The sequence below is a fragment of the Coturnix japonica genome, chromosome 9, assembly GCF_054131305.1.
Source record: "Coturnix japonica strain WE chromosome 9, WE-NBRP24, whole genome shotgun sequence".
Lineage (NCBI taxonomy): Eukaryota > Metazoa > Chordata > Aves > Galliformes > Phasianidae > Coturnix > Coturnix japonica.
In genome coordinates, this window is record NC_140671.1 from 6,210,089 (window position 1) to 6,235,964 (window position 25,876).

Here is a 25,876-nt window from a genome sequence, read left to right on the forward strand (position 1 = left end):
GGAAATCAGTTTCTTAACCAAGGTGCTTCTCTCAGCTCCTGAAGAGGCAGCTATTTCACACTTGAAGGATCAGAAAAGCAGCAGATAAAATGTCTGGTTTATTAAAGTATTGAACTCCCAATCCTCACATCCTGGTATTTTGTTTCCTCTGTAGCAACTGTTTAGTTTTTAATTACTTTAGAGTGTATCGATGCCTACAGCTCTGCTTGAAGCTTCTACCTTCTGGCATTTTCCAATACTAGAGCCACGAAGGGGATTATTTTATCCCCTTTAGGAGCATTTCATTGATGCATCTGCCTATGAACTCATTTGCTCTGAGAGAGGAAGGGAATTTCAAAATAAACCATGACTACATGGCAACAGGATATACATGGTCCTGCTGCTCAATGAGCTGCTTGGAGGGGGAGGAAGGATCATTGTCACCCAGGGCTGAGTCACTGTGGAGCAGGCATTGGGGCTGCTCTGGGCTCACTGCAAAAAGCTTCTTGGAACAGAGGGACGTGGTTGGGTTTGGAGGCAGGAATTGGGTTCCTGATTAGTGTATCTATGAGATAGTGCTATTTTCTCAAGCAATTGAGTGAGCATTTCAAAGCTGATGTCATAAAAAATCCTTGGTTTTAGATTGAAACAGACTTCATAAGGAAAAGCAATTAACTTTTATGGGAAGTGGCTTTTCAGATTGCGTGCGAGAGAGAGATTTTCATAGAGCGAGTATTTGCAAGTGTTGGGAATGTACTCAAAGCAACATATCATATAACATATTCATAAAATGTGAAATCTTAATCAAGCAGTAGATACGTAATACCTCACCATAATGAGAGCTGAGAGCTTATTTTACGTTACAGTATTTGACCGTTGTTCCAAGGGGAATTTTTCCCCTAATTTGCAGCTAATTTCAGCTGGAGGAGCCCACTGTGCAGAACTGATGGTGCTGTTTCTCCTTGCTGTGCTGCAGTGTGATGGGGTTGTGCAAAGGGAACCCATTGGTGAGGTGATGAATTAGAAGCAAACCAGCAGTGCAGGTTCAGGGAGAGGAGCTGTGTTTCTCCTTGCATTCTCCCATAGGTTTTCAGGGTGAGTGCTGCAGTGAGTTGCTGAGCTGCTGAAGGGGGAGAGGTTTTGTGGAGGTGTGAGATCAGGGAGGGTCCTTTAACACAGCCCTCATACATTTCCATTAGAGGTGCTAAGTGACCAGATTGCCATCTATTTTTCTCTATGTTTTTCTGTATTTAAATGGATATTTAGATCCACTAATGCTGCAGATAGCAAATATCATTTGAGGCAAAGAATGTGAGACCAAGCCTTCCCCTGGAGCTCATTAGTACCATTCCTTAATTATCCCAGGGCCCATTGCTGGAGGAGGGAAGCGGAGTTCACCACCCACAAACTGGAACGCTCTGTGCAGCATTTCCTGTGCCAGGCTGGAAATTATCTCACGTCCCAGTGGTTGTTGGTGGTGGTTGTTCAGCAATGGGCTCCTGAGTGCTTCCCTTCCAGGATTTCCATGGCCTTGGTGCATCTCACACACTGAGACCTATTGTTCCAAAAGGGTGTTTAGATTCCGGTGCTTTAGGTTACCTCACTGCTGTTAATGTGTGACCCAGAATATCCTTGCGTGTGTTTGTTCACCCTGAAGGCTCACAGGTTTCATTTTCTTCATCCACAGCTTTGTGCCTGAATCTCCTTCATCAGAAAACGATGTCATTTCTACAAGAAAGCAGCCACCAAACAGCCAGCCATCGTCCCTGTCCTCTCAAACAGAGCCCACCTCCCTGGCTGACCGCTGTGACTTCTCTAAAGACCAAAGGAGCACAAGTCTGGACCGTTCCAGCACCGACATAGACTCTACTGATGGAACCGAGTTACCTCCTCCAGGAGATGCCTATCCTGATGGAAAGACCACTGACTTCTCCTTCATTGATGTAAGTCATCATGAGGAAAAAGACAAGTTCTCCTTCACTGTTAGCTCTACTGTTACCAGCACCAGCCACCACAAAGCATTCCTTTCTGCAGACTTGCCCTCAGTTTTCTTCTGCTTTTTCTTTATCATAATGATTTTTTTCCAGCTAACTTCCGATTTGGAAGAGGTTAAGGGTGAAGGCTATAGCTAAAGATGTTTGTTAACAGCTTTCTTATGCATCTGGGAAGTAATGCTCTTTCTCAATGTCATGCTGCTTCACTTGTGGTCTACTTGCTGCTGGTGAGCTGACATGGAATTTCTATGGATGGCAGTCTGTCATCACAATTAAATTACAGCCCTTAGCTACACCAGGACTTAGTGTAGTTGTCCTTTTTAGATCCCAGTCTCCCCCTTGGCCATCAGCTGTTAGTAGCTTCAGGAACCCAAATCCTGTTTATTAATTAATTTAGTGAAACTAATTCATGCAGATCAGATGTCCAAAGCCAAGAGAGATCAAAGACCCAGTGTTGCACCCAGTTAGCCACAATGCAGCATATCCTCATCATTAATTCTCTTTAATGTAGCTTTATGTAACAAGAATAATAATCAGGCGAATATAAATCATTCAGTTAAACTGCATGGTTTGGTTCAAGTAGGGTGAGGAGCCATTACGCAGGGGGTGACTTTTATTTTCAGGTTGGTTGAAACAAAGGGGTTTGTTTCTTTTTATAGCAAACCACTATTCTGGACTCCAGTGCACTGAAAAACCGCGTACAGCTCAGCAAGAAGAGACGCCATCGGGCTCCTCTTTCCCACTCAGTGAGAAGAAGCAGAGGACTGGAGTATGACAACAGATTTTCATTGACGGAAGAATCGGGTAGTACGTGGATGTTTAAAGATTCCACAGGTATCTCTCAGCTATCTGAAGTAATGAGTAATGTAATTAACTTGGTTGCAAGGGTGGGAGTTTCTGAATATTGGAATGCACCTGGAGTTGCATTGAAGTCTAGCAACAGTCTCTTTCTGCCATCTCTGGGCCTTCCTCTGTATTGAGTCTTTCCTCCTGTTCCTTGGAGCCTGGAGGGGGCTCTGCTGCCTTGAGATACCGAAGACTGAAGTGAAAGAGAGCTTCCATCTCCATTAGTTCTGGCAGCTGGCATAAGACAAGCTTGTTTATGGAGAAAATGGGTTAAAGGGCTGTGGAACCGTTTGAGGTTCTGAGGTCCACCTGTTCCCACTGCCTGCAGTGCTCAGGGACACCCACAGCTCCATCAGTGCTCACAGCCCCGTCCCCTGACCATGGGTGTCTGCAGGGATGGGGCACCTCCACCTCTCTGGGCACCCTGTGCAGTGCCTCACTGACCTCAGTGTGAACAACTTCCTCCTTATATCCAGTCTAAATCTCCCATCTTTTAGTTTGAAACCTTTTCCCCTTGTCTTGTCACAACAGACCCTGCAAAAGAGTCTGTCCCCTTCTTACAGCCCCTTTAGATACTGAAGGGCAACATTCAGGTCCCTACAGTGCAGTATTCATTAACTTAGGAGTACCTTTTTGTCCCTTCTGTCTGCCAGTAAGAAATCTTTCTATTGCTGAGCATTGAGGATGTTTATTGCTTTGATCTCCATTGGAGCACTGAACTCATTACAGTGGTGTATTACCATTATTCTTAATAAGTTTTTGAACAGAAGCAGAGTTCTAGAACAAGTTAGAGGTGAAAAACTTGCTGAATATATATATATTTTTCTTTAAAACGATTGATTAGAAGAGAAGAAACCTATGCAACAAGAGGATTCTGATGAGGAAGAAAAGACACAGCGTTCTGGGAGATTGTCTTCTGTGCAAGCTCAGAGGCTTCCCATATTTCCAGGAATGGACCACTCTGTTCTCAAGGTAAGTAAAAAGCAGAATATCGTTTGTTTTTGTAAATGTGTGATGCGTTTTGCATTGCACAAACAGTCTTAATGCTGCCTTAAAAAGGACTCCTGTTCTTTATTTCCACTTTTTAGGCCCAGCTGCGGAAAAGGCACGAGTCTGAGAGTCCTGGTGAGCCAAGTTCTGCTCAGCCGTTTAAATCCCCTAAACCACAGCTTGGAACTCCTGGTAGCAGAATACTGCCCTCCAGTGTAGAGAAGGAGGAAAGGTGAGAGGCTCCTGAGGGAAACTGTAATTCATTTTTTGGTTTATTTCACTGATGAATTTTCATTATTAAAGAGTATGTTTTTATATCTTAGGTCAGAAGAAAAATCCCCTCAGTGGCTTAAGGAGCTGAAATCAAAGAAGAGACAGAGCCATTATGAGAATCAGGTTTGATAAAGGTATGTTCTTATGCTGAAAGCAGAGCTTTGCTAAATGAAAACATGGAAGGATAGGGAAGCATGGAAAATATTTCCTTAACATGTCAGCATAGCTGCTATGTAAGTGTAAGCATTAAAGCAGACTGTATTCCTGAGGCAGAGCAGCTTTTGTGATTCATTGACACTCATTCTCTGTGGTCAGTTTTGCTTTGACACCACTCAGCCCATTCGTGCTGCCATTCCATAGTGCTTCCATTGAGCAACAGCAACGCAGCCACTGGGCTAGATGACGTTAGAGGTCATTTCCAACCTTTATGATTCCATGATAATGATTCTGTAAAGTGAGGCTTGTACACAATGTGAGTATGCTGGTTTTCAGCAGCATTTTGGGCAGCTCTTGAACTTTTAGTGTGTTGAATGGGACAGGACCAAGATGACCCTGCACCAGTGAGCAGATGTTTGAGGGTCTTTACTACTGCAGACTCTAAAGAGTGCTTCACTGCTCTTGTGGCTGCACTGGATGATCTTAGTGGTCTTTTGCAAGCTATGTTCTATGATGTTTCTTGACCACATCATTCATTTACTTCAACAGTTTGTTTGGTTTTCTTTTCCTTTTCAGATAGTGATTCTAGCTAGAAGGAGATAAAGAAGTTTAACAGAAGCCTTAACTCATCTGAACTTAAAACTCACGTCATGTTGCTGCTGTTTGCTTCCTGCCTCAACTGCTATGTGCATGGTGCCTTCCTGTTTTGTGGAGAAAGCTGCTTAATATTCATAGTCAAATACAAAGCTGTATCTTTTCGGATATGGGAGGACGGTCACTTTAGAAGAAGAACCTGTGGTTCATAGCTCTAACTTTCAGAAAGTCTCAAAAGATTGTGATGTTTGATGTAGGAGTGCTGTGCACTGGAGGAGTCCCCTCACTGTTGAACAAAGACTTCATTCCTACCCGTATGTTCAGCACCTGAAATGTACGACTTGTGGTAGATGTTGTTGGGTGGAAGGCTGGGCTTTGTGTTTGTTTATGAACATAAGAATTTTAATCAAGTTTATCTTTTTTTTTGTTTGTTTGTTTTTGGTTGAAAATAGAAATATGTGTTCAGCTTCTATTGAGAATGACGTCTGTGGGATGTGAGAGTGAAAGAACAAATGATGTTTACTGCCATGTTGCAAAAGGAAACTTGATGATTTTGTTTTATAACAAGGTGTTTTTGATTGGCTTTTAGTTCCGTGTGCTCTGCTGGCCCAGCAGACAAATATCAGTTGTTGGTTTGGGTTTATTTTTTGTTGTTAATGAACAAATTGTTAATTTTCGGTCATTCTTGAAGTGGTGCATTCAGTGTTTTGTCAGCATGTGGGATAATTGCTCCATTGGAATGTCTTTCCTAAAAGAAAAAAAAAGGATCAAGCAATAACGTCAACCAGTTCTCTTTAAAAAGACACACACACACATATATACATATAAATATATAAATATATATATATGAAAGAATGTAAATACTGTTTTTTTATAACAAAAAAAAAAAAAAAAGGAAGAGAAGAGGGAGGATGCTCTACTCATATCAGGGTTGAATGTCACTTTAATAGCAGTTTGGATAGTCCCACTTCATGTTTTTATTCGTTGATCTGTAAATACCAGTTTTAAGCTTTTATTTTTATGCTGATCGTGTGGGAATAGCCTCAACGTGATCTCCGGTCTCTCAGATGATTTTACTTTGTCTCCTTTTGCTAAGGCTGAGGTTCCAGTAGCCCTACAGAACGCCTCAGGCATAATGTGAGTGTTACGGATATCGCTGATATCTCCAATGCATTCGTCTTTTGAATACAGATTCTGGCATATCAGGCAAGATGTCCATTTAGGGCACACTTGATTCTTTCCCCCATTAAGTGCTCTTTACAGCAAACCCGTAGGAAGGCGACCCCAAAAGGAGCTGTCCGTTGTGCCGGCCCCGCTGGCGGGCGTCCTTCGCTCCTGCAGATGCAGCACCAGCACTGAACTCTTTCTCCTTTTCTCCTTTATGATCTGGCTTCTCAGAAGGTTCTGATTCCACAGTGGTGCATCTACCAACGCTGCTGTCTGCCAAACCCATGTGCCAGTGCTCCTCCTGGAGGAGCCCTCCCCGCTCAACAGAAACGACAGCAGCATGTCAGGATGCAGGTCCCATCTGCACGTGTCTCGCCCAGATCTGCTTTCAGTAGCAGCTCCTCGTACTTCATCAGTACAGCTCTCTAATTAAAACGCTTCTTTGCTGCTGTGCCCCATTGCACACAAGAGCTCTTGCACCAGTCCCATTTTTAAGCCTCTTCCAACTCCCAGCTCTTCACCTGACCTTCCAGCCCTGAGCCATTGGACGTCTGCTCAAATGGAGTCAACCAGAAGAGCTGCCCGTAGCCAATTCTAAACAAATTGCACGTGTTTCCTTCCCTTCTCATTAAGACGGTGGTGGAAAAGGCAAATCTGAGGTCAGCTTTGCACACATCCATTGGAATTTTTCAGGCAGCGTTCACCAGCTCTGTCCCACTTTAAAAAAGGATCTAGAAATCAGGTAAACTCCCCCTGCTTACCAGAATACTTAGGCAGGCTTCATTCTAGGACTCAGCAGGCTGATGCAGTTGCCACTCATTGGAGGGCTGGCTGTTCCATGGTCTAATGGATGAAGGCAGAGATTCTTTGCCCGCGGTGTTGGCTCTGTGTTTGGGGAACAAACGTGTATGCATTTCCACGTCTGCTTGGACAATGCACTGAAACTTACTGTATTTAGTAGTTCAACCTACTACTGAGAAATGTTTAATGCTTACATGTCTAATTAAAAAGCATCTTTAGAATGTCGTTGAATGGGAAAGTGTCTTTTCTGCTCTATTTCTTTATATTGTGTAAGAATTGGATATACCCACTTTCTTCTCTGCAGGTTCTCGCTGTAATAAAAGATCTATAAATGCATTACTACGTCATGACTGTTAGGACAGACTGTAATATGCTTTATATACACTTCTATTTTCATTCCAAATAACGCTTGTTGGATTTTCTTTTATACTTCTTTTCCCATGTGCTGTGTCTGCTGGTCAGGTGAGGTGGGAATGTGCCCTTAAAGCATCATCAGCTCCTTTGTCAATTGGAGGAGCATAATTAGTTGAGCTCTGATGTGATCCCAGGGCAGCATCCCATACCCCATCCCGCTCCCATTGGGGGTAACCCAGTGTGCATCCCCAAACAGCTGCAATGCTTTGCACGGTGTTTGCTTGTGCTCTCTGCCTGAGCCCTGCCCTTTGCTGCTGATGGCAGAGCTTTCCAGAGCTCCTGGCAAGAAGCTCTGTTGAACGCGCTGACGCCGATTTCCATGTTAATCTATGGCACATTTTTAAGGGGCGGCCGGGAGAAAATCCCAATGCTGCTCCCATGCAGCGCCGCGCGCCCGCCCTATTGAGATGAAATCTCATGGATGGAATTGGGCAGACGCAGCTGCTGCATCAGCATCCGAACAAAGCGCTGCCCTGGGCAGACACAGCCCATAAATAGCAGAGCTGCAGCCGGGCATCGCTGCGGGACGCAACAGGAGAGGTGTGCGGTGCAGCTGGGCTGGGGTGGGGAGCGCTGCTGCGGGCTGTGATTAACCCTCATTAACCATAATGGCACGTGTGGGGCTTGCTTGGATCCCGCTCCTATTAACCCTATAGCAGTGGGGACAATCAGGTGCTTCACCTGAAGCCGATGCTGCATTAACAGCCGTGATTTGGGTTTTCCAGGCATGATGACTGAGCAGCAGAGTCCCCCCGAGCAGATGGTGACTGGGGAGGGCGCTGGTGAGCGTGGTGGCAATTACAAGGTACGTGGGGATGGTGGTGACACGCTGCTTGTGCACATGATTGTTAATGTGGTGTTACCAACCCCAAGTGCTATGTGGTGTCAGTGTCACCCCTGGGTGCCATCAGAGCACCAGCAATGCGTAGACACCTGCAGCAGCAGCTGAGTCCCTGTGTCACCTCCCTGTGATTTTTCCTCTTGGGCTGCAGTGTGTGCAGCTCCAGGAGATGGAGCACTGCTGCAGCTCTCTGCTCCAATGGTGGCAAAATGCTGTTTGTGGGTTTAGGCTGAGGGCTGTGGATGTCACCTCCATCCTTTGCCACCCTATGCCCCAGACTGGGGGGGGGGTTGCAGCTGGGTCCTACTCAGGGTGTGGGGATCTGCCCCAGTGCTGCTCTGTGCTGCACACCAGTCTGGGTGAGGCTGTGGGGTCCCACACCTGCAGGGGTTGAGATGAAAATACCCAAATATGAGCTTGTTCCTAGGGGTGGAGCGTGCCTGGGATATGGTAGGGCTGGTGGGAGCCAGCAGGCCATGGATCTACCATCAGAGGAGCACGGTCCCTGGCATGGGGATGTGATGCTGACACCCGTGTGGGTCTAGTGGGCTCCGAGACTCAGCTCAGCCCTGTGCTGGCACAGGATGCGCGTCCGCACACAGTAGCTGATGCTGTTTCTATGCCCCCAGATCACCATCTATGAGCTGGAGAACTTCCAGGGCCGCAGGTGCGAGTTGAGCGAGGAGCTCCCCAACGTGGTGGAAAAAGCTCTGGAGAAGGTGGGCTCCATCCAGGTGGAGTCTGGCCCGTAAGTTGGGGGGTGGGACTGGGGTTCACCTACCCTGGGTCACATCACCCTATGGGGAGTGGTGACGTGCTGCCCTGCAGGTGGCTGGGCTTTGAGCGACAGGCCTTTGCTGGGGAGCAGTTTGTGCTGGAGAAGGGCGACTACCCACGCTGGGACTCCTGGTCCAACAGCCACAACAGCGACAGCCTCATGTCCCTCCGCCCCCTCCAGATCGTGAGTAGTGGCACTGGGGGGTACAGAAGGCTGGAGGGGGTTTGGGGTTATCCCTAAGCCATGTTAAAATTAGGACAGCCCCGACCACAAGATCCACCTCTTTGAGAACGCTGGCTACACCGGGCGCAAGATGGAGATTGTGGATGACGACGTGCCCAGCCTGTGGGCTCACGGCTTCCAGGACCGCGTGGCCAGCGTCCGGGCTCTGAACGGAACGTAAGGGTGGCAGTGGGATGGGGCAGCTCTCCTGTCCTGGGGGCAGCATTGTAACCTCACAGCCCCACTGAGCTCTGCTTCCATGCACAGGTGGGTGGGCTATGAGTACCCTGGGTACCGGGGCCGCCAGCACGTCTTTGAGAAGGGCGAGTACCGGCACTGGAACGAATGGGACGCCAACCAGCCCCTGATGCAGTCGGTGCGTCGAGTGAGGGACCAGCAGTGGCACCAGCGTGGCTGCTTCGAGAACAGCTGAGCGCCGCGTTGGCCCTGCCATGGGTGGTGGTGATGCTGCCCGCCACTGCCATCGGTTTGGTGTTCTTTGTGCAAAAAACCTCAATAAAGCTCTGAGCTGAGGCTGCGGCGCTGCGTGGTTGGGGTGGGAATGGGGCACAGGAGGGGCACACGGAGTGGGTGCGGAGTTACATAAAGGCTGAGGCCATCCAAAACCAACAGCCCCGGGGCTGAAGCTCGGGGCGTTTGCCAAGGGTTTGTTCCCTTCTCAAAGCATCTGCCTGGGCCGTGGGAGCGCTGCCCCTGAGCACAGTGGGACCAAAGGGGACGTGGGCAGCTCACACGCAGTGCAGCACCCAGAGTGGGGCTGACCCATAGCTGGGCTGTGCCCCACGTATAAACCCCCCAGAGCCCTACACAGCCCCTCAGCCTCCTGTGCATCCCTCATCCCTGGGGCTGTTCCTGCACTGCACACTGCAGCACTCAGCCACCTCCAGAGCTGTTGCTCCCCAGGCTGATCTCCCCAGTTCTTCCCAACAGCCACTTTGGTTGCAAATGCATTTTGTGCTGCGTGTCCCACTGTGAGCTCAGTGCTGGCATGACCTTGGCTGTGAATATGGCCCCGGTGCCAACCAGGTGCATGGGGCATCTCCTGTGCTCTGCACTGCTGCTCCTGCAGTGCTGGGTTGGGCTGCCCTGGATGGGACAGGCAGGAGGGCTGAGCCTTGAGGCCAACTTCTGGACCCTGTTGTGAGTCCTAAAATTAGAGGAGGACCCATCCTGACACTTGTGTGGGTACCATGAGCAGCTGCATGGGGCATGGAAATGGTAATGGTGTCTGGGACTGGCAGCAGGGATGGCAGATGGGTCACAGCTGCCTGAACACCCCACATGTGTGGTTGTATGGGACACATGGGGACATATTAGTGGGCACAATGGGGGTGGGTTTGAGTTGGACCAGATAAAGACCTTTCTCTACCCACTTTTATGGTTCTCTTCTTGGTGCTGGGGCACATGCCCTCACCCTGGGCTAGGGGTTCCCTTGTGTGGGATGCTGGTGGCAGCTGAGCATGGGGCTACTCATCACACTGTATGGCTCTGCCCCCAGCACTGGGGATGGAGAAGGATCCTGCTCTGGATGTTTCATCAATAGATCATGTACCAGAACTGCCAAAAGCCATCCCTCATGTGAAGCAGCTTCCTGCACTCACAGCTCTATGTGGCCCCATGGTGGGGCTTCCTGAGCCCCACACTGTGCTCAGACTGTGACACTGACTGCTGATGGACATCCCCAGGCAGAGGAGCTCTGGGGTCCTTCCATGATGCTGGGACAGGAGGAGCTGCAGGTGGGGGTACAGACCCTGCAGAACACCCTGGAAGTGCTACTCTGCTCTGTGCTAATGCTGTGTGCCACAAGGGGTGACAGGGGAGGGGTCTGCTGCTGCTAGGGGAACTCAGAGCCATGAGCTCCCCAGGAAAAACAGCTTGGACACAAGTGGGATCCTGCAGGCACCGTGTAGGTGCAGAGCTTGCAGGATCCAACAGCGTCTTTGTCCCCATGTGCTGATGGGACCCACACTGAGTCACTGCTGGGGGCCCCAAAAAGGGGTTGGGGCTACAGGAGGATCCCCCAGAGCTCACCCAGCTTAACACAGTGCTGGGTAACTCAGGTGGTTTGCAGTCGGGTTGGCATTGCAGGAGGGAAGTGCTGAGGGCAGCAGTTGGGGCGCTCGCGGCGGTTTGTCGGAGGGATCAATTCCCTGGCTCCAAAACTCCTGAAGCAGGGCTGGCGGGCCTTTGTTCACACAAGGGTCGCTCTGGGTCTTGGCATGCATTCGGCTGATGCATGCAAACTCCAAATCTCCTTGCCAACAAACCCAACAAAGCGGGTGAGGCGAATGTGAAAGCTAATGAAATAACTCCGACTTGGGGGTTTCGGGAGACAATGGCCCGGCGGGGTCAGCTGACCGAGGTTTTCATTGGGGTTTAATCCAGCATTCTCGCTTTGAATCATGCTGTAGCTATTTGGTAAATAGTCTGGGCATGGTTCTGCTGTGAGGCGGTATAAATTCCACCTCTCGGCCCCAGCCCTCCACTGGCTCAGGCGGTACTGGTCTCACTGGTAAGGATTCTCTCTTTTTGTCCTATCCTTTCTGGGTTCGTTTCTACCCTGTCTTGTAGTTCTCACCTGGACAACTGGGCAACCCATGGGCAGTGCTGCCCAAAGCTGGGCACTAAGTCAGACATAAGACTTTTGACCAGAACCGCCCCACTTTGTGGCTATTTGGTGCACAGGGCCCATCCCAGCTCTGCGCTGGGATCCTCACTCACCCCATGGGGAACAGGGCTTCAACCTACGAGCAGCACAGTGGGGGACGTGGTCAGGCTGGGGGTCAGCATGGTTCAGCACTGGGTATGGGGTGCAGATGGGGGCATGGAGCTAGGGCCACAAGCACAGTCCGGTAGCCACTAACGCTGAGCTTCCCCCCGAAGAAGCAGCGTGCCCAGCTGAGCATGGCTTCCGAACACCAGATGCCGGCCTCCAAGCAGCAGCCCGCCAGCTCCAAGGTCAGTCTGTGGGGCTGGGGTACCCTGAGCCCCTCTGGGCTCCCCAACTGCAGCTCCAATGCTGGGGTGGCCATGAGACTGCTCTGCCCTTTGGGGTCCCGTCTACGACCAAGGCACCCCAGGGACCTGGGATCTGATCCCAGTCCCCTGCCATCCCCACAGATGTGATCTGAGATGAGATCTCCTGCTGCCCCACTGAACCATGAAACCAGTGTTGAGCTGGCGGCTGGTTGTGCCATGAGGGTGGGGGGCCCTATGGTCAGTGCCTGTGTTTTGGGGTCAGTGTGGGCCATGCCCTTCTCTCATGGCCCCGTTCTCCTGCAGATTGCCATCTTCGAGCAGGAGAACTTCCAGGGCCGCTGCCATGAGCTCAGTGGTGCCTGCCCCAACCTGAAGGATGCCGGTGTGGACAAAGTGGGCTCCATTCTGGTGCACTCCGGACCGTACGTTGGTGGAGGTTTGGGCTCCAGGGGGGAGGGATATACCTGGGTTTGCCTTAGATGGAGGCTGCTCCCCCTGCACTGCAGTGCTCGTTGGGTTTTATAGGATGATGAAGAGGGGGCATGGCTGGGGGGCTCATCCCAGCCCTCCCTTGAAGCCCACCCTCTGCTCCCTTCCAGCTGGGTGGGCTACGAGCAGGCAAGCTGCAAGGGTGAGCAGTTTGTGTTTGAGAAGGGGGAGTATCCCCGCTGGGACTCCTGGACCAACAGCCGGAGAAGTGACAGCATCACCTCCCTGAGACCCATCAAAGTGGTGAGAGCACCCCGACAGCCACTACCCACCCGCCAGACCAAGGTCTGCAGCCCGATGGCTTCCCCCGCCTTCCCCCGCCCTCCCCAGCCCCGCGGGCGGAGGGGCAGAACTCAGGGACCCCCAGGGGGTGGTTGGGATGGGGAGTGGTGCCCCGAGAGCTGAGGGTGGCTGCTGGGGGGTGTGGCGGGGGACCCCTTGCTTCAGTTTCCCCATGGCCCCAAGCTTTGCCCCCTGCCCAGCCCTGGGGCTGGCAGTGCTGATCCCCACCTCCACTCTCCCCACTGCAGGACAGCCAGGAGCACAAGATTGTGCTGTATGAGAACCCCAGCTTCACCGGCAAGAAAATTGAGATCATCGATGACGATGTGCCCAGCTTCCATGCGCATGGCTACCAGGAGAAGGTCTCCTCTGTGAGGGTGCAGAGTGGCACGTGAGTATGGGGCGAGGGGAGCCAGTGATGTGCCCACGTGGCACCACGCCGTGACCATCCCATGGCCATTGGGTTGTATTGTGGCCATTGGGTTGTGTTGTGGCCACTGGGCCGTGCCGTGGCCATTGAGTCATGCCTTGTGCTTGCCCGCAGGTGGGTGGGCTATCAGTACCCTGGCTACCGAGGCTACCAGTACCTCTTTGAGAAGGGTGACTACAAAGACAGCTCCGAGTTTGGTGCCCAGCACCCCCAGATCCAGTCGGTGCGGCGCATTCGGGACATGCAGTGGCATCAGCGCGGCGCTTATCACCCCTCCAACTGAAGGCCCTGCACTGCCGGGCACAGGGGGCTGAGCGCTGCCCCCACCTGCCGCTGCCCCCACGGCCTCACTTCCCATCTCCCTCCGTGTGAGTCACACCGCAACCGAATAAAGCTTGGAGTTGCAAAGTTGCTGGTCCGGGTCCTTCCTTGGTGGGCACCCAGTGGTCACCTCCCTGTGTATGGGCTGTGGGGATGGAGATGCTCGCATCACCGTGGGGTCTGCAGGGTGCATGGCTATGGGTGGGTGTCCAGCCTGCACAGCTGTCCTCAGAGCACCCTGGTGGCTGGGTGGATACCTCAATGCTTAATAAAGCAGTTATTAAGCACTACTGATGCTTAATAGTGTTGCTTAATGACTTCTTTAACCCATAATAAGCCTGAAATTTAGCATTAAAAACACTAAATAGCACCTCAATCATTTGCACTCTGAGTTGAGCTGCTGAGTACTGGCTCCAGTGCAGCACTGCATGCAGGGCTGTGGGGACTGCACAGCTGCAGCATTTCTTGGTTCCCCCCTGCAGCATCACCATGGCTGCATGTTGCAGTGCATGCACGCAGAGCTGCACCTGGAGCAAGAGGTGCAGGATACAAGGGTGGGTGGCACAGCTGGGTTGAGTGCATCACTTGTACCCAAGCATGGGCTCCAATGGGGTCTGATGGAGACACAGGCACAGCAGCCATATCCCTGCACATGGGGATGCTCTGCTGTGGGTTTGGCACCGATGCAGCCAAATGGGGACACCAGGGGCTGTCAGCCCTACAAGTGGGGCTTTGCACCCCCATGCCCCGCATCACCATCGGCTCTGGCACAGCCCCACACTGTGCAGCATTAATCATCCACCAAATGCCGCTCGGAAATGTCAGCCCCGCTGTGCATCGTGCTTGGCAGCGCCTCGCTGCGTCGCCTCGGCGGAACCGGCTGCCTGCAGATATCTGTGCCAAGGGAAAAACATCAGAACCATCCCAGCACTGAGCATTTCTGCTGGGAGAAACGGGTTTGATGAGCGTGCTGACACTGCCCATGTGCTGCTGCCATTGCCGGGTCCCAGCAGAGGGGTTTGGGCTGTCAGGAGGAAACTACAGAATCTGGGAGGGGGGAAACAGCACTGTGAGAGTGGGGTGAGGAGACACAGGGGGTCTCAAGGGAAAGCAACGACAGCAGCAGGGGAAAATGTGAGTGTGTTGGAGGAGGCACCTCCCTGACCTGATCTGCTGGGGGATTTCCCTCTCACCACTCTCACATGGGGCCTGGGGTGAATCAGATGTGGCTGAGGTTGGGTTTTCCACTGCCCTCAGCCTTCATGACCCCAGGGTGTAAATAACACTGTTATACACATCCTAGTGCCGCGTGCTGGACCACAGTATGCTGTGAGTGCTGCCCTTCTCTGGCCCTGCCAGGATGGAGTAATGGAAGCCAATGGGTCCAGCAGCACGGGGTCCTGTCTCTCCCAATGGCTGTCCCCAGGGCTCTGTGACCTGAAGAGATACAGCACCATGACACGGGTAGGAGCAGGATTGGCCCTGGCTGGGCGCCTTCCTCCATGGGGGTGGGCTGCACCCTGCCTGCTGCAGGGCCCATGTGGGAGGAGATGTGATTTCCTGGCTGAGTGCAACGCGCTGAGCAAGTGCTTCTGTTATTTTGCACTTGCTCCTGTTCTGACTCACCATTGCTCATTGGTAACCCCGGCCCCATCACCTGCATCTGCCAAGGGAAGGCGCATCCCAGTGCATCTCACTACATCCCATCACATTCCATTGCACGCATCTTATTCCGGTGCATCACATCCTACCCCATCCCATCCCATCCCATCCCATCCCATCCCATCCCATCCCATCCCATCCCATCCCATCCCGTCCAGTCCCGTCCCGTCCCATCCCACCCCATCCCATCCCATCCCGTCCCATCCCATCCCATCCCATCCCATCCCATCCCATCCCATCCCATCCCATCCCAACCCATCCCGTCCCATCCCATCCCATCCCACCCCATCCCATCCCATCCCGTCCCACCCCATCCCATCCCATCCCGTCCCATCCCATCCCATCCCGTCCCATCCCATCCCATCCCATCCCATCCCATCCCATCCCATCCCATCCCATCCCCCCATCAGCTGATGTGAGCAATAAGTGCTGCCTTAGAAGGGTGATGGCAGTTCCTCATTGCAGCACCCACAATCATGTCTGCTGCAGGGTTTGCCACCATGGAAACCCCCCCCATGGAGCCCAGCACTCCTCCAGAGCCGTGTTCAAGCATGTGGCTGTGCAGGATGTACCAGGCAGGACTGTGCCATTGCTGATTGCTTTGATTTTTAATTGACTTGTATTGAGAAACATAAGGTGGCTGCCATCCCACACTGGCCCCCACTGGGGCTGTCCCTTACGGTGTCCCTAAAACCTGCTGCTCAAGTGGCACTGCTGCTGTGCTGGCGGCCGTGCAGCTCTCCCTGCCTGTGGGTGGTTCTGCTGCCGTGCCAATAGACTGCAGCTAAAGCTGTTCTCCAGGCTGTCAAACTCAGCTTGATTTTTCCTCACCAGGTGAACAGTGGGGTGATGGCAGAACCTGCACCCACCATCCACATCTACATGGCCACATCTACATCCTGCTGCTCCGTGCAGTGCCCAGCATGGTTTGCTTTCTTTGTGCCCTTTATTTCCCAACACCAGCACAAACAGGGAGGAGAAGGAAGACAGGGGAGCTTCATGGCTTTCTGGGCTTCCTCCAGCAAATGAACCTCCCTCCCATCCAGCTAAAATGCTAATTAAGAAACATCACATCTTCCAAAGCCAGAAATGGAAACAGCCACATGGAGACATAATGGGATTAACATGTATCAGGGGATTAGAGCAGCGGTGGGGATTTGGCGGCTCCTGCCCCGTGCCCTGCAGCAGTATTTTTCCCAAATCTCCCTTAGGAAACGTTCAGCTCAGAAACAAATGTTGAATAAGAAGAAGGGCTGAAGGCACGCAGAGGTGGGGATGCACAGCTGGGTATGGTTACATGGTGAGCACAGGTGCCTGGAATGGTCCCAGTTGGCACCAGGAGGTGGGAATGATGAGCTCAAGTTCAGAAGGCTGCAATGAGCTGGGGCTGTGCTGGGCTCCTCAATGGGAAAGCACTGCTTGCTTTCCAAACCCAGGAGCAGCCCTGCAGTTCCCTGAGCTGCATCCTGTCTTCACCTCCAATAGCTTCACCCAAAGGCATCTGTAATCAGGCAGCAGCACCACGACTGCTCCTGCAGCGGTCCAGTGCCAGCATCACTGCTCGAGTCCAACAGGCAGCAGCTGGAGGTGGGTAATTGCAGTGGGAGCCACCACTGCCATTATGCAATTTGGGGGCTGTAAAAGCCGCTGTGGGGTCTCGCTTTCAATGTCAACACGAAAGGCAAAGAAACTATTTTCAGTGATGTCAACTCCTGGGCAGCGGAATTGCCAATTAGGGAACATCTGTTCCCCATAGGCCGAGCGGGTTGTGAGCCGCCGCATGGCAACGTAATGGGATTAAAATGTATCACCGGATTATGGCGGTGCTGCAGAGATCAGCTGCTGGGGGAGTTCTTAAGAAATCAGGGGGAAAACGAACAGCGATTTTCTCTGGTTCTCTACATTCCTCCTCAGGTTTGTCCTTTCTTCAGTTGTCATTGAAGCAAGGAGCAAGAGCTGCTCCAAATGAAGATGCACACGTTGGTGCAAGGTTGGGTGATGGCTGTGGGGCCAAGTATGGGGCGCCTGGGTGCACTGGGTGCCATGGGCTCATTGGGTGCCATGGGTGCACTGTGCACACACTTGCAGCAGGACCACAGCAGGAAAGGACTGGACCTACTGCATCCCATGAGGGGGAACATCCACCTTGGCTCCCTCTGAGATTTCCGGATGACAAGCAATTAAGAGAGAAGATTAAGTCCAAAGGCAAAGATCATTATCTGCTGAGGCACGGGGCCGTGCTGCGTGGCAAGCAGGGTGCTCTGTGTCCTGCTGCGTGTGGTTTACAGGCATGTAGCCCTTCCCTGCTCTACTCAAGCAGAAAGGAGCTCATTGCTTTTAGTGGTTAATTGCAATCACTTCCAGGTCTTGTTTGCTCTGAGCTCCGTGCGTGGCAATGCCAGCTCGTTTGGAGGGCAACCCAAAGCACCCTGCAGCAAAGATGCTCTCAGCATTGCTAGAGCTTGGGAGCTGAGAGGTGCTACAGCTGTGCTCTCAGCACCTCTCCCAACCCCGTAGGGATGGTGGCTGCTCTGGAGCTGAGCTTCCTCAGCTGTGAAATGAAGATCACCTACTGGTGTGCTTTACAAGGGCGCCGAGAGGGCAGAGGAATCATTTGGCAGATGGTCCACGTTCCTGCAAAGCCTGTGCTGGGCTCAGTACAGCCATCAGCACTGAGAGCTGGTGGGGTTTTGCTGTGGGGTGGGGAGTTGTTGGGGTTTGCAGCAGCCACACTGGGCCGCTCTCTGGGCATGAAGGCTCTGAGCTGTTCTGCTCTGGTGCTTCCATCTCCTCCCAGACTGGGGAAGGCAGGAATCAGGGCTTGCTGAACACACGTTTCTGCCCAAATTACCTCATTTATTCAGAGCATCAGATGCCGCAGTCTTTCATGGCTCCTCGCAAGGCTGGGATCTGGTGGGATGCGGGGCTATTAATAGGAACCAATCTTTCCCCTTCTCCTCCAGGCTACAGACAGAAGGATCCAGACAAGGGCCCCTTTGATGTGGGGGAAGCACAAACAGTGCTGCTCGTGTCCCTCTGCTGTGCCAATGCTTCCCTGGGGATTGCCCATAGAGCCGCAGCACCTGGATGGGCACCTTGATGCACAGCTCCCAACTTTGGCTGCAATGAAGCAATGCAACCCAGTAGGGAAAGCAGCAGCACGACAGCAGCATGGTGTGCCTCTGTGAGCTCTGGGGATGGAGTAGGCCCTCCTTTGTCCCTCATCTTTGGGGTGTGATGGGGGGGGGCAGGGGGGGGCATTCCCTCCCAGCTGGACAGGGGATGGGGACAGGGGGTGGTTGTGGTGGTGGCAGCGCCATGGACTTGGCTCCTGCTGCTGTTTGCCTTGCTGTTAATGTCAGTGTCGTGGTTGGTTCGGGAACCAGGTGTGGGATATTGGATTCGGGTGAATGATCAGCCAAGGCAGCCAGAGCCAACTTCAGTGCAAACAGACATTGAACACGAAGAGCCCAGAAAGAGAGCTGAGCGGGGAGAGCTTTGCATGGCACTGCCTTTATTTCCAAGGGGTTTTCTGCAAGGGTTTTCCAGCGTGCCAACAGGGAGCAGGTGGGCTCTTAGTGACCTCCAAGATGAACAAACCCAACCCATCCCCATCATCATGTTCACTGAGTGCATCCCTCAGTGCCACATCCCCACCTTCCTCAAAGCCTTCCAAGGATAGTGACCCCATCACCTCCCTGCACATCCCTCTCCCAGCACCTGGGAGAAGAAATATTGCCTGGAGACCAAGCAGTCCAACACAGCAGGGCCCGTATCACAAGGCAGGTACACAATGGGATCCTGTTTGCTCTGTGCTCATGGAGGGGCACAGCCCGGAGCTCAGCCCTATTGCCCACGGAGCACAGAGCTGCCCAGCATCGCGCTCCATTGCTCGCTGCTGTCACGGCGGCTCTGTGCCTTCCCCGGCTCTAATCAGATCATTAGCTTTCAGAAAGCCGTAGGAAGGAGGAGTGGCGGCACTTGAAAAGAGCTCACAACAAGCTGAGTTGGAACCCTTCAGACTTGTCATTGACTTCGCCTTTCATTCAGCCAATTATTTGTGACATATTTGAAGAAATTCAAAAGAGAGAGAGAAAGAGAGAGAGGAGAGAAAATCTGCATATGCGCCGGCTGCCACGCAGACAGCACCGGGCTGCACGTGGGGATGGGGACGGAGCCGTGGGGTTCATACAAGAGCGTGATCATAAATAAGGGTTGGAAGAGAGCACTAAGAACACGAGCTCAGCGCAGCAGCGCGTCAGCTCACCGCCCCCCCCCCCACACTTTATCTTATTGGCCCCCCCCCCCCCATCCCCTCCCGTTCCGCTCGATCCAGGTCCGCGTTTTCGCCGCAGCCCCTCGCACCGCAGCCCCATGGCCGCCACCGGCAGCCCGGGGCCGAGCGCCCGCGGGAGGCGGTGCGGGGCGGGGGGCGCTGCGGGGCGGCCCGGCTGAGGCTGCTGCGCCCGCTGGGGGTGGGGGGGGGTATCCCACCCGCCCGGCTGGGCGGCAGCGGGCTGAGGGTCGGAGGAGAGACCCGGGAGGGGAGATTGGGGTGGGGAGGGGGGGAGATAGAGATAGATAGAGATAGACTGAGACAGGGGGAGGGCGGGGAGCGGCCCCGCCGCGCTGCACGCACGCAGCAGCCGCTCGGCACCGAGGCACGCGGGAGGCGCTCGGCCGAACCCCGCAGCCCGTTCCGCCGTTCCCCGTCTCGGGGGCGGCTGTGCCCGGCCGAGCCTCCATCTGCAGCCCGGCGGCTGGAGCGGGAACATGGCGGACCTGGAGGCGGTGCTGGCCGATGTCAGCTACCTGATGGCGATGGAGAAGAGCAAAAGCACGCCGGCAGCACGGGCCAGCAAGAAGATCACGCTGCCCGAGCCCAGGTACCGCCGGGTTACGGTCCGTCGTGGAGGGGCCCGAACCGCGCCGGGCATCGGCACCTCCGGGTATGGGGGGGTGGGCAGCGACTGCTGACTGCTTTGGGGCAGCCGGGGTATTGGGGGGGGTTGGTGGGAGCGGGGATGCGGGAGCACCGATCCGCCGTGACCCGGAGCTGCCGGGGGAGCGTCGGTCCCTGCGCTGTGCCCGGCTGTGCAGCTCGGGAAGCTGTGCCCGCTGTGCCCGCTATGCACGGCTATGCACGGTGCCAGCCAGCGGGACGAGCCGTCGGGCCGGCAGATACGTGCCGCAGGACGGGCACGAAGCCGTCAGCCCCGCGTTGCCCTTCCAGCCCCTATGGGGCGAGTGCAGCCGGAGCTGGGACCGCTTTCCTGCTGCGCTGTAAGCTCTCGCTGTGCCCGCACTCAGCTCGCAGTACCGGGCAGCAGTTATCTCGCTCTGAGCTCCGTGCTGTGCCCATAGGGCACGACCTGCCCGCAGGCTGCAGCCCCGGCAGGTGCACCCGCTCCGTGCCCATGGTTTGGCATCGTACGGGGCTCCTCCGTGCAGGGATGCGATGCGGCCGAACCGCCGCACACCCGGGGTTGGATGTGAAAGGACCCGTCTGCAAACCGAGCTGATTATCGATGGAGATAAGAGCAGCGGCTCCGGTGCTCGGAGGAAGGTGGGAAGCGGTTTGCAGCCGTTGTTGGCACGGGAAGCAGCGGCTCGACTGGGGCCAGGGGGGGCTGGCAATGGGCGCTGCTTGGCCCAGAGCAGGGATTTCCTCACTCAGGAGGAAGCAGCGACTGTTGCTCTGGTGTCAGATGTCTTCATGCTGGTTTCTGGCCGTTTTTTTTTGTTGGTGTATCTTATTTATCTCCCTCCCCCCAAACCCCCTCTGTTAGAATCAACACGATGCATTGGGCATACTTAAATACCGTGTGCTACTGGCAGAAGGATCCATGTACAATTATATAATACAAATCAACTGCTTGCATGCAGGTTGGTATAGTAACAGCACAAAACCCACCGCCATGCACAGAAAGCCTCCGTTCCTCTCTGGGTCTGCACTTGAGCCCTTTCCCCAGGGAGATTTTGGCTTTCTCTATGTGCACAGCAGGGCCCTGCAGCACCACAGCCATGCTGCATAGCCAGGAGCAGGCAATAGCATGGATGTGCTGCAGCTCCTGCACTGTCTGCTCCAGCAATGCTGCAAAGATCTCCTTATTCCCTGCAGGTCGTGCTCTTGTTGGAGCCCTGTGCACCTGTTGGCACCATTTTGTGTCTGTGGGTTAAGTGATGCAAAGCAAAAGGGGATGGGTTTGCTGCAGTGCTTGTTTGCAAGGCGAGAGCTGTAGGGCAAGAGCAGATTCCAAGGCTGCGGGCCAAGGCTCAGCAGCAACCAAGCTGTGAGGGTGAAGTTTGTTGGCTGTGGGGCTGCTGGTTGCTGGGTTCATGTGGAGCATCCTCAGATTGTTTGTGTGCCTGAGCTGTTAAATGTCACAGCTTGGGAAGAACCAGGGCAGAACGTGCCAATGGGACACGTGTGCTTAAGAGAAGAGGCTGGGCTGGTGATTTTAAACACGGTTGTTTGGGTTTGGTGCTTAAAATCACCAGCCCAGCCTCTCAGTGTTTCCTTCTTTCATTCCCAGGAGCTGGGAAAGCTGCAGCATCTCTTGTTTGCTTGGCCTGTTCTGCAGGTGGGTGGGCAGAAGGGCCTGCAGAGATGGTAGCTGGGGAGGAAAGAGGGGATGCTGCAATGTCAGCCACTACGAAGCCTCAGTGTTTAACTTCATGTTTATGAGTAAAGGAGCCGATGAACTGCACTACAACCTTTAGGGTTTTCATGGGGTTACTGAAGTCTTTCGCTTTTGGCTGTAAATTGTAGGTTCCCCTTCTTGTGCTCAATGGGAAGAGAAGTAAACAGTAGCTCTTTCGATTCGTTGGCCCCTTCTGTTCTGTGAGCTGAAGATTTACATATTGGGAAGTGCAGATGAGTGGGGCAGGAAATAGGGGCAGGAAATAGCAGGTTGGAGCTGAGGTGGGTGCGGGGCTCACTCTGGGTGCATGGGAACAGAGCAGAGCAGGCATCCATTGGGCTTCTCTAATACTGCTGTGGTTGTAGGAGTTTCTCATCTCTTCTAACCTGCTTGTTCACTAGTTAGCTCTGTGTCCTGTTGATTCTATGATTGATTCTCCCAGGTCTCTTTGGTCTCCCACTCCCCTGTTCTCACTGCATGCCCCCATCCCTGCAGACACCCACAGTCAGGGGATGGGGCTGTGAGCACTGATGGAGCTGTGGGTGTCCCTGAGCACTGCAGGCAGTGGGAACAGATGGACTTTGGGGGTCCCTTCCAGCTCAAACAGCATAAGGATACTTGAACTGCAGAGGTGCTGCTGGAGAGCTTTGGCTGAGCAGGGCAGCACTGCTATCTATAGCACACAGAGTTGGGGCTAAGCCTGTTAGGAAATCAGTAACATGTGGGAGGTGCAGTGGGTTTTAATCACGGGCCTTCCCTTGGGTGCTGATACTGTAATTAAGCAAAAGGTAAATGAGGGCAACTGGGGAAGAGGTTCAGCTTTGTGTGCTCCATACCGAGGGATGCTCTGGGGGAAGCTGCCATTGCTGACCATGCAATGTGGGTGCCTGGCACTGCAGGATGGCTATGGGGAGGTGGAGGGCTGATAGACCTCCCTTGTGTTCTGGGTACCACTGCAGAGTGTTGGCACTGCAGTGCCAGGGAAGGGCTGAGCACAGCGCTGGGCAATGTGAGGTCATGCGGAAAGGTCTGTGTTAAGCTTCTTATCTATAGGAACGTTTGGGGGTAATTAATGCAATTAGAAGAAAGCCTATCAGAACCTGTCAGGTGCAGGTGTGTGCATAGTCTAATTGAATTAAATGGGCAGAACAGCAACCTGGAGGGTCCCAGCAAGTAATGGGTTAGCAGGACACAGGCTGAGCCTTCTTTGGTTTGTTTTGCTTTTGGTAAACCTTGTATTGCTGAACCCTTCAAGTGCATTGATATGGAAGAATACATTGTAATGACCATGTGCCATCCTGGTGTTGCATTGAGGTGTATTTGCTGACCATTGTGGGAGGCCTTTGGGTGGTGCAGGGAGGCACTGAGGGCTCTCAAATCACATCCTGTGGTTGTAAATGAGTCAATCACAGCCAGGTGTGGTGCATCCCAGTTGGTGTGGGCTGTGTGTCATTCTTGGTTGCTCAGCCTTTTACTCTTGCACGTTATTTTCCACTGTTCTGATGGGGGTCACCATTGACATTACAGTTCAGTGTAATTATTCTTGCAAAATTCATGTGTTTAGGAGCTTTTATGTTAGTTTCAGGTTTTAGCAATGGTAATGCAGGCTGTCTTCAAGGAGCACAGGGCTGGTGTCTGTGCTGAGCTCACAGCTCCATGCTTTAGGTTGCAGGCTTTCTCCATTAATGTTCATTGCGGATGTGGATCTGCTTGGGCATCAGTTCTCTGCAGCTGAATGGCTTGGAAGTGTGAACTTGGACTGGAACCCTCTTCCAATGGCTTGGAAAAGAGTGTGCTGAGATGGGAAATGGGGTAGAAATGGGTGTAATTGGGATGAAGGATGACAGAGCCTGGTCCTGCTCTGGGGTTTGGTGTGTTGGTCCATAATACGGTGTGCAAATGGGTGTGGGATGTGTGGGGATGTGCCGTGCACAGAGAGGGATCAGAGTGTTCCCTTGCACTGATGGCTGCTCCATTCATCAGCTGATGGGGTGAGGAGCTGAATGAGCATGTGCGCTAATTAATTTAGTACCAATGATTGCTTTGATTTCTCTATTAAAATAATTAAGTCAATTGGATATGGCATTGCTGCCAGGGTTATTCTAGCAGTATTATAGGGTGCTAGGAAGTAAAAAGAATCAAAGGAACATATGTTTTCTGTGTTATTTCATTGTTGTCCAAAAATGCCTTTTCAGTCTCCTAATGATTTGTTTCCTCTTCCAATCGGGCGCATCACAAATAGGAGATAAGCAGATTGGATTAGATGGGCCAATGGTCCTTTATGGGCTTGGAATTCGCTTTGCCGGCTGGATTGCTGGAATAGCAGTGGCAATGTGTCTCATGTGCTTGGTGATACCTGAGAACAGAATCACTTGGAGCCTGTAATGAACTCTGAAGTGGGTACAAGTCTGAGAGGAAGCAAAGTGAAGTGGCTGGAAGGAGTGCGATGTGTCCCTGTGTTCTGCCTGCTTGTCTTCCCTCTGTTTCTCCTTATGGCTGAACTTATTAGTGCTTGCAGGTACATTAAGGTGGCTGTGATCAGTATCTTTCAAGCTCTGGTGGGCATCTCTATACCAGACAGCATCCCACCAACTAACTTGTATTGATTTACAAGACAAAAGAGAATCTGCTTTTAGGATAAATGCTAAAAAGCTCCTTTAAGACACCACGGCAAGAAGGTCAGCAGCAAATAGCTTCTTGATGTTGTTCCAATAGGGAATGTATGTGTGTGCACACATAGAATCGCATCACTCTTCAGCCTTCCATTTCCGAGGTGTGAGATGCTTTCAGAGCAACTCCTGCATTATTCAGTAGGATGAACCCGCAGGGACGGAATGGGTACATCACTGAAATTAATAGCAGAACTTTTAGGAAGTATCAACATGAATGCTGCTGGTTTCCCTCTGTTGCAGCTCCTTCTGCCCACACCTGCTGTGTCTGGCTGCCTTCCTGCATGGTAGGGATGGGACAGTGGGGAACAGCTCTAAACTAAAAGAGGGGAGATTGAGGTTGGATGTGAGGAAGCAGTTCTTTGCTCAGAGGGCAGTGAGGCCCTGGCAGTGCTGCCCAGAGCTGTGGGTGCCCCATCCCTTGAGGTGCCCCAGGCCATGGATGGGCCCTGGGCAGCCTGAGCTGGGGGCAGCCAGCACATGGCAGGGGGATGGAGCAGAGGATCTTTAAGTTCCCTTCCAACCAAAGCTGCTTTATAGCTTAGGGTTTCTATAATTCTAAGTCTAATTCTATAGTTCTAAGTCTACCCATTGATTTCTGCCCTGTGTACTCGCCCTGTCAGCTCAGCACACCCATAGCGTGCGGACAGCAAGCTGAGCATCCCTGAGTTTTTTTGTTGCTCGCTATTTTCTTCCCCTGTGAAGTAAAAATAATATACAGACAAAAGGTTTTTCTCCAGTACGGTCGGATGTGCTTTTGTTTCTGGAGTCTCCCTGGATTTCGTTTTTCAGCCAGCTTTTGTTTCGCTTGTTTTCAGTATTGCCATCGAGGTGGGTCGTGCTGTGAACCGAGCTGACCCGCGGGAAGGCCACGGCTCCCATTAGTGCTGAGAGCACATTTGGACAGGGAGAGCCTTTGAGGAATGGCCACTTGTCTGCAAAGTGTGGCTTTTAGTGGCGGATTGCTCTCCTGCAGGGCAGCTAATGGGTTGGCGTTGGGAGCGGAGGAGCCTTCCTTCCTGCCTGTGGCATGGGCTGGGCTCTGCTGCGGATTGTTCCATCCAGCTGAAGGATGTGTGGACTCTGCTTTGCTTCTTCCCAGCCCTGTAATATCTTCACCTCTGACATATGGGTGAGGGTCGGATGGTTGGGTATGGGAACAGGAGCAGCCCTGATGAAGAGATGTGTTCATTACGGTGTGTTTCCCAAGGGCACTTCGCTCACACGTTGCATTTCTCATTCTCTCCTCCTGTTGTCTAGACTCAGATTTAATGTGCTCTTTTGCTGCTCAATCCCTATGGCAGAGCAGAGCCCTTCTCAGCAC

At 52.7% G+C, this 25,876-nt stretch overlaps 4 protein-coding genes across 7 annotated transcripts in view; all 4 read left to right on the plus strand.

Annotated features, from left to right (window-relative positions):
* KIAA1671 (KIAA1671 ortholog) overlaps window positions 1-7,136 on the plus strand; it is a 45,048-nt gene extending 37,912 nt beyond the window's left edge. The window contains exons 8-13 of the mRNA XM_015878195.3: window positions 1,667-1,922; window positions 2,633-2,807; window positions 3,664-3,791; window positions 3,908-4,041; window positions 4,133-4,216; window positions 4,815-7,136. Coding sequence (XP_015733681.2) covers window positions 1,667-1,922; window positions 2,633-2,807; window positions 3,664-3,791; window positions 3,908-4,041; window positions 4,133-4,211 — 772 coding nt within the window. The 3' untranslated portion in view covers window positions 4,212-4,216; window positions 4,815-7,136. The remainder of the gene's footprint in view (window positions 1-1,666; window positions 1,923-2,632; window positions 2,808-3,663; window positions 3,792-3,907; window positions 4,042-4,132; window positions 4,217-4,814) is intronic.
* CRYBB3 (crystallin beta B3) lies at window positions 4,131-9,589 on the plus strand. Of its 2 annotated transcripts, none has more exons than XM_085509491.1 (6): window positions 4,131-4,216; window positions 7,940-8,019; window positions 8,685-8,803; window positions 8,884-9,016; window positions 9,090-9,232; window positions 9,323-9,589. In XM_085509491.1, exons 1-6 carry the CDS (start codon window positions 4,195-4,197, stop codon window positions 9,486-9,488), a joined length of 663 nt encoding a protein of 220 aa, XP_085365617.1. In that variant the 5' UTR covers window positions 4,131-4,194; the 3' UTR covers window positions 9,489-9,589. The 2 variants fall into 2 exon arrangements, with proteins under 2 accessions (XP_085365617.1, XP_085365618.1); XM_085509492.1 differs by lacking the exon at window positions 4,131-4,216 and adding an exon at window positions 7,619-7,754.
* Window positions 9,590-11,560: 1,971 nt separating this feature from the next.
* On the plus strand, window positions 11,561-13,664 carry CRYBB2 (crystallin beta B2). 3 transcript variants are annotated; one of them, XM_015878201.3, is made up of 6 exons: window positions 11,561-11,588; window positions 11,960-12,034; window positions 12,359-12,477; window positions 12,655-12,829; window positions 13,075-13,217; window positions 13,371-13,664. In XM_015878201.3, exons 2-6 carry the CDS (start codon window positions 11,981-11,983, stop codon window positions 13,537-13,539), a joined length of 660 nt encoding a protein of 219 aa, XP_015733687.1. In that variant the 5' UTR covers window positions 11,561-11,588; window positions 11,960-11,980; the 3' UTR covers window positions 13,540-13,664. The 3 variants fall into 3 exon arrangements, with proteins under 3 accessions (XP_015733687.1, XP_015733690.1, XP_015733688.1); XM_015878204.3 differs by having other exon boundaries at window positions 12,655-12,787; XM_015878202.3 differs by having other exon boundaries at window positions 11,963-12,034.
* Window positions 13,665-19,602: 5,938 nt separating this feature from the next.
* The window catches only part of GRK3 (G protein-coupled receptor kinase 3), a 43,067-nt gene continuing 36,793 nt past the window's right edge, over window positions 19,603-25,876 (plus strand). Inside the window, exon 1 of the mRNA XM_015878344.3 lies at window positions 19,603-20,125. Within this exon, the coding sequence (XP_015733830.1) occupies window positions 20,013-20,125 (113 nt within the window). The 5' untranslated portion in view covers window positions 19,603-20,012. The remainder of the gene's footprint in view (window positions 20,126-25,876) is intronic.

Bases quoted from the DNA above. Each gene is read 5' to 3' on its own strand.
- CRYBB3 (XM_085509491.1), top strand. From the start codon at position 4,195: ATGAGAATCAGGTTTGATAAAG. The intron at 8,020-8,684 runs GTACGTGGGGAT...CTATGCCCCCAG, and splicing joins AGCGTGGTGGCAATTACAAG to ATCACCATCTATGAGCTGGA. The intron at 9,233-9,322 runs GTAAGGGTGGCA...TTCCATGCACAG, and splicing joins GTCCGGGCTCTGAACGGAAC to GTGGGTGGGCTATGAGTACC.
- CRYBB2 (XM_015878201.3), top strand. From the start codon at position 11,981: ATGGCTTCCGAACACCAGATGCCGGCCTCCAAGCAGCAGCCCGCCAGC. The intron at 12,035-12,358 runs GTCAGTCTGTGG...GTTCTCCTGCAG, and splicing joins AGCAGCCCGCCAGCTCCAAG to ATTGCCATCTTCGAGCAGGA. The intron at 12,478-12,654 runs GTACGTTGGTGG...GCTCCCTTCCAG, and splicing joins ATTCTGGTGCACTCCGGACC to CTGGGTGGGCTACGAGCAGG.